Consider the following 7,240-nt stretch of genomic DNA (forward strand, 5'->3'; position numbering starts at 1 on the left):
TAACAATGAACCAACAAGCATGAGAATAAATATCCATCTTCCCTAACATCACAGGATTTGAATGTACAAATATCTAGGGGTGGAGTAATATGAGAGACAATGAAAATTGATTGAATCTTCTGATTAGAATATTTTTTTGTAATAATAAATGCAGTCTAAAATCTCCTCGCCCAAAAATACCTCTAGAATAGAGGAGGAGCACCCGAGGCATTTTTCTAGAGGAACTAAAGGACTTGAGAAACTTTTTTTGAGTGGGTCTGCCAACATACTCTTGAGTGCAGAATTTACTAACATGCAATCTTCCAAGGGGTGGGTGTTTTGCTAAGATGCTGAGTCAGAGTTTGAAATATCCAAAGTGATAGTAAAAATAGGGGAGCCTTGACCAAAAGGGATTTAAAGAGGGGAATTGTTGAAGGTTGCAATGGGCAATTGTATTAGGTCTGAAATTTGAGGACTAGAAGCCATGGGTGGTAGAAAAAAATTCAATAGATAAGAATTGTTATAGAGAAATAAAAACTATTCAATGTTTCCATTGTGATAGGTATGACCATTATAAAAGAGATTGCATATTGGAATCTTCTTAATTCTTAATCATTTTATTTAATTCTTAATCATTTTATGTAATCATTACACATTCACATAAATCATATCAAACATAAAAACTAGAACTAATCAAACAAAGTATCTAACTCTCCTTTAAGACTAAAGTTGGATCTTATTTTGATTATTTCCACTAATCAAATTATATTTATCTTAATTGCCAACATCTATTACCATTATCATGGCCACTTAGTCGGCTATCAATTAGTTAATTACAACTTAGTCGGTTATCAATTAGTTACAACTACATTTTGCCTACAACATATATTATTCGATCTCCTACAAAGAGGAACTAATTGTGAAGCAAATTAAATTATGTGTCAACAAAACAAGTACTAAATATCCCTTTCGCTGCAAGTCGCAACTTAATAGTAATCAGAATAATTTCTAATATAGTAGAAACTGGCTATAATTCTAATGAGATTGATGGCTCCACTAGGTCAAAATATTTATGTGAAGAATTTGGTCTTGTTGGCCTTACATTTAATCATCATGGCCGTTGAAGCCCAATTAATCACAGAAAGTAACATATATCATTGGGCTTCTACAATATCTTTGGATGCTACTCAGGCTATTAATGGAAGAAGCTTTAACGTCCAAAATTATGGTGCGGTGGGTAATGGAGTGCACGACAATAATGAGGTACGCTTATCATTTATTCTTTTGTTACTAACATTAGATATTATTTACTGCCACTTTTACCATTTCTATATTGAGTAACAAAAAGTTTACATCTTATTAAAAAGGACTCCAAAATATTGTATCTTATTAATATTCTGATGCTTTTCAGGCATTTACTAATGCATGGAATGATGCTTGTAAAGTGTCATCAACAACTTTGTATGTGTCGGGTGACAAGACTTTTCTGGTTAACAATTTAAATTTCCACAGACCGTGTCAGCCTGGCTTCACATTTCAGGTCTAAAATTTGAACATAACCCTAAAGGATTCAAAAACAATGGATGAGAAAAATGTTAAAGAGGTTCTTTAGTGGATCAATACTTTCTATCTAGATTCTATTTCTACCACTTAGTGGCATAAAATATAGTGTTATCACTAGTTGTTCCTTCCCATGCAATCTCAGCTTCATGGGTATGGGTAGAAGTGGATTGGACATGGGAAATTTTTCACTTTTTGCGCATTCCCTTTTCTTTCCAAGCATCTTTGGTTGATCTTTGAAATTTTGTTCTTGTCAAAATTGATAAGATTCTCTCCCATTCGATTAATGAGCCTCTATCCCTTGTTGGTAAATTCTAGGTTTGTTCCAAAACATTGGTGGCAACCCATGTGTATCATTCATCCTATTGTGGTCCTTCCAATGCCTCATATATGAAACTTGAAAAGATTCTTCATGATCTTTTCAGGCCTCTTATAAGGACTACAAGTGGTTTCACCATTTGGCTGGGTTTTTATTTTGCTCCCACATGATTCTAGCGGGCTTCATCTCTTCTCTACGTGGAGACAAGGTTTAGTCCTTTGTGCTAAATGGATTGTCTGAGCCATTTCTAAGAATGAGGCCTAGAAGATTCTTCTAAGACATTCCATTTGTTCTAGCTTCATAGGTTGTCCTAGAAGGGATTGGCTTTTAGACCCTTCTTGTTATGCTAAAACCTATTCAAATAGAAGGCACTTTCATTGCCCAAAGTATATGTTGTGCCTAGGAGCTCGTCAAGCCTTGGCTTTGGTGGGCTAGCTCTGGCTTTCAAATGGATCATCTTTTAATCATCATAACTTTCGGTGGTCTCGTCTCATTCATGTACACTTTGGCCTCCCCCTAGCTTGCTTTCCCTAGGTCAATTTATTGTTTTCGGGCTTCACTTTTATGCTTGTAATTTTGTTTAGTTGTTTCTTTTCTTTTAAGGCTTTGCCCATATGACTCTATAACTACTTTTGAGCTCTAGTCATATGACATGTCCCTCTATATTTTTTAGATATGAATATTAAAATTTTAATCTAGTATAGATACTCACATACTATTCATAAAAGTAATTAAAAGTTATAATTTATATAACATAAATATAATTAAGATAATATAATTTTAAAATAACATTAAAAATCACCACAAATATTTTTATTACAAGATTACTCACTGCTATATGACACTTGTTTCAATATTCTTTTATGTTCTGAATATCTGTTTTAAGTATAGAATGTTGAACGGAGAAATAGGAAAAATCAAATGATCTGGTATTGTTCGACTTTTGCATTTCGATTTCTGTGGTAGTCCGTCATTTGATAGGGAAGCTGAAATAGGAAAAATCAAATGATCTGGTATTGTTCGATTGGGCTTGCATTTCGATTTCTGTGGTAGTCCGTTATTTGATAGGTAAGCTGTTATATCTTGAAATAGTCCGTTTTATTGATACGTGGTTTGCATTTAGAGAATCTAGGACAATGAATTACCACACAGTGCATTCCAAAGCCATTCATGTCCTGAAAGAGTGCTGTTATCACACAGGGTAGATCTAACAAAGATTCACGACTTGTGATGCAGATTAAATTACTTGTCAATCAAACCAAGATTTAAACATTCCTTTCCTTGCAAGTAGCAACTTAGTAGTAATCAGAATACTTCCTAATATAGTATAAACAGGCATTATTTAACGCTCACTCATCTCCTTCACTCATACCTTAGGTCTCTTTCTCTAATTCATATTTGACTGAATCTAAGTGAGGCTCTAATTCTAATGAGATCAATGGCTCGACCAGGTCAAAATCTTCATGTGAAAAATTTGGTCTTCGTGGTCTTATATTTGATCATCATGGCAGTTGAAGCCCAGTTAATCAGATCAACTAACAGATATCTTAGGGCTTCTACAATATCTCTGGCTGCTACTCAGGGTAATAATGGAAGAAGTTTTGACGTACAAAATTATGGTGCAGTGGGTGATGGAGAGCACGACGATACTGAGGTCCTCTTATCATTTATCCTCTTGTTCCTAACATTAAGATCTTATTTCCTGCCACTCTAATAGTTTATATCTTGAGTAACAGAAAATTTACTAGATCTTATTATTAAGGACTCCAAAATCTTGTGTCTTATTAAAATTCTAATGGTTTTCAGGCATTTACTCGTGCATGGAATGATGCTTGCAAAGCGTCGTCTGCAACTTTGAATGTGCCAGGTGGCAAGGCTTTTCTGGTTAACAATCTAAATTTCCAGGGACCGTGTCAGCCTGGTTTCACATTGCAGGTCTAAAATTTGAACATAACCCTAAAGGATTCAAAAACAATGGATTTAATCCATCTCATTTTGTCGAAAAATTGTATAGTTCTATGCTATTTGTATTTGTAGTAAGAATAGTAATCCTTCTTCAAAGTTTACCATATTCTCGATTAATTCTATGTTTGATCCTCATTCTGTAAATTTGTGCACTGATTCGAGATTCTGGTAGTAACTCAATACAAATTTTTTATTTTTTATTTTTTTAGGTCGATGGAACTATTGTTGCCCCAGAAAATCCGAGCAGCTGGAAGAGCACATATGTGTGGTTGTTGTTCGAGCATCTTCAAAAATTTACATTGACAGGGAAGGGCACTATTGACGGAAAAGGAAGTAATTGGTGGGGTAAACAGAAAAGTAGACCAACGGTTAGTAACCATTTACACTGCTGAACTTCTCTCTGTGTTTCTAGTTTTTGATACAGAATATACCTAAAATTTTAGCTAAACCTGCACATTAAGGATCTAGCTGGAAAAAAAAAACAGAACTCGCAGATGAAAGAAGAAGATTAAAAAAAAATAAAAAATAGTAAAAACAGTTAGCTGACAATAAAACAAGAAACAGCAGTTTTTCAATACACGGGAATAAAACAGAAAGCAGCATCATCCATAAAGCATGGATAAAAATAGGTCCGTAAACCATGGGAAAAAACTACTTACATGCGCTAAAAATATAGATGCATATCATATGACTTTCTTTTTTCCACAGGCCATTCAATTCAATGACGTGAAAGGGAGTGCACTGAGTGGACTGAAGGTGACAAACAGTCCTCAATTTCATGTCACATTGACAAATTGTGACAGTGTCCAGATCGTGGGTATTACAATTCAGGCACCAGAAAGCAGCCCAAACACTGATGGAATTGATACGTTCGAATCCACAAACATAGTCATAAAAGATTCCACTATTGGAACAGGTAAAGGAATGAGGAATGTGGCAAATATTTTCATTTTAAGATTTTGTTTTAAATAAAACAGTTTGAATTTCCAAGGGTGAATTGTCTTACTGATAAATATTTTGGATCATAAATATTTTGGATTATATTTCATGATTCATCAGTAACATTGTTTGATTATTAAATTACACTCTATGATACATCAATGATGTTATTTGATTACAAGTTAAAAAAACTGATAAAAGAAAATGTATGTCAGTATTATAATTAAACAAATTCATATCATAGATTAATTATGATCTGAGATGTTTTCTTTTATTCTTAAATATAATATTAAATAGCAGAGATTATATGTGAATAGAGACATATGAGTACATGGAAGTTTGATGACTGCAGGAGATGACTGTGTGGGGATAGGTGATGGGTCTTCAAATATTAACATCAATGATATCACATGCGGTCCAGGTCATGGAATAAGGTGATTAACGCTCTAAATAAACACAAATCCCTTAACAGCTAATAATAATTTATGTCTGTCTAAATATGTTAGGCATGAGAAATTCTTTATATTATTTGTATGATTTTGCAGCATTGGAAGTCTTGGAAGAGGAAACACGAAAGCAGATGTCCATTCCATTCACGTGAACGGCGCCAAGTTGACATCAACAACGAATGGATTAAGAATCAAGACATGGCCTGTATAATAATTATTTCAATAATCTCAAATTAAATCATTGCTGTTTTAAAAATAACAAAAAAAAAAAATACTTTTGTATGCTGAGGATAGATGAAATATAGAATTGCAATAAATGAGAACTACAAGAATCATTGTATTTATTTTTATTTTCATGGGATTTTCAAAAGATTACACTATTTTAAATGTTCATTGACAAACTGTCAATGATATAACAGGGGGGTTCTGGCGTGGCAAGTGATATAACATATGAAAATGTTCAGATGGAAGACGTAAGCAACCCAATAATAATTAACCAATTCTACTGTGACACAGGTGACACTGGGTCTGGTTGCAAGTCTCAGGTAGACATTTGATCTAAATCCTTAATTAAACTCAGTTTTTGCTTTCAATACAACTGAGATCTGATTCGGAGTTCACCTTTTCATTTGATGTAGGGTTCTGCTGTGAAAATCAGTAATGTAGAATACAGTAATATCAGGGGCACATCAGCAACTGAAGATGGAATCACATTGTCGTGCAGCCAAAGCGGATCTTGCACGGGCATAACAATGGAGAATATAGATTTGGTAACTGGCTCAGGGGCCCAAGTCGCTTGTAATGCCCAAAACGTACAGGGTGGAAATTCGATTCCTTCACGTTGTCTAGGTAACAATGGCCAATGATATAACAGAGCTGTGAAGCTATCTCTAATGCAGTAACCTCTTTCTTAAATCCCTGAAAAATAATGTAGTCTTCAGAATAGTTAGCAATTAACAAGTTGGATCTCAGCTGATGGAAAAAGCCATTGGTTTTAATATTTTTCTTGCCATTTCTTTTCCAAAGATAATGGAAATGGGAATGTACCTAAATTTTGCTAGTTAAACTTAAATGTTCGAGTACACTCATTTCCATGGCAAATCTTAATTTAAAAATAATGAAATTTATTTCGCAATTTTTTTCACATTATTAAAAAGTTCTCTGAGAGAATTATTGATTGATATATAAAAACAAGACAACCTTTTTGGGAAGCATCAATTTGTTCTAAAAATTAAAAGAATTGGATTTAACAAATTCTTCGTACGGGAAAGTAACTGTTTACTTGGGAAAATTTGTCATTATTTGACTCATCAATCAAACTCTGTGGGTTAGAAACATTCTTTGAAGGGTAGAAAGAAAGCTAAATTGCCGCAAACAGTAAGAAATAACAAAACATAAAAAGAAGTGACGGTTTATATTAATGCCCTTTGCCAAAGCAAAGCTGTCAGTGCTCTCTTTTTCATTATACATTCATAAGAACATAAGAACAGAGTATTGATGTCTTGTTCAAAAAAGAGAGTATTTTCATTGCATTCCCATTCAAAACAAAGTTTTATCCAAGGCTGCAGGAGAAGCTTCCAGAAAACGGGCCAAAAAATGGACAATTCTAGGTTCATCGAAGAGTGTAAAAAAAGAAATAAATGTGATGTTTGGAGTAGAAGAACTAAATGTAGCAAGGGAGATAAAATGTGCATAGGTGGAAGTCCACATATGCCAACAATCTCCCTTAATCTTCAATGTCGTTTATATCTGCAATACCAATTTCTTTCCAACGATGCACAAAAACATTCTTGTGAAAATATCCGCTAATTGTTCTTCTGACCTGCAAAACCAAAGATATATGTCAACATTGTTCATCAATTCCAAAATATAATGATATCTTGTATCAATATGCTTTAAAGTCAATTGAGAGATTTTTTTATAACCAGCATGATAATATAATACTTATTTATGTGAAACACTTTAACATTGAGTTAAATGACAATCTAAAACATCATTAAGAACTCTTTCAATTTATATTTTTAAAATA

At 33.5% G+C, this 7,240-nt stretch overlaps 1 protein-coding gene across 1 annotated transcript; it reads left to right on the forward strand.

Moving 5' to 3' along the window:
* The first annotated feature begins 3,287 nt into the window (after positions 1-3,287).
* LOC131863414 (polygalacturonase-like) lies at positions 3,288-6,077 on the forward strand. The gene is made up of 8 exons (XM_059215118.1): positions 3,288-3,512; positions 3,665-3,793; positions 4,033-4,191; positions 4,532-4,739; positions 5,115-5,196; positions 5,308-5,416; positions 5,631-5,756; positions 5,850-6,077. Exons 1-8 carry the CDS (start codon positions 3,288-3,290, stop codon positions 6,075-6,077), a joined length of 1,266 nt encoding a protein of 421 aa, XP_059071101.1.
* Positions 6,078-7,240: the final 1,163 nt, after the last annotated feature.

Source organism: Cryptomeria japonica, unplaced genomic scaffold, assembly GCF_030272615.1.
Source record: "Cryptomeria japonica unplaced genomic scaffold, Sugi_1.0 HiC_scaffold_62, whole genome shotgun sequence".
Classification (NCBI taxonomy): domain Eukaryota; kingdom Viridiplantae; phylum Streptophyta; class Pinopsida; order Cupressales; family Cupressaceae; genus Cryptomeria; species Cryptomeria japonica.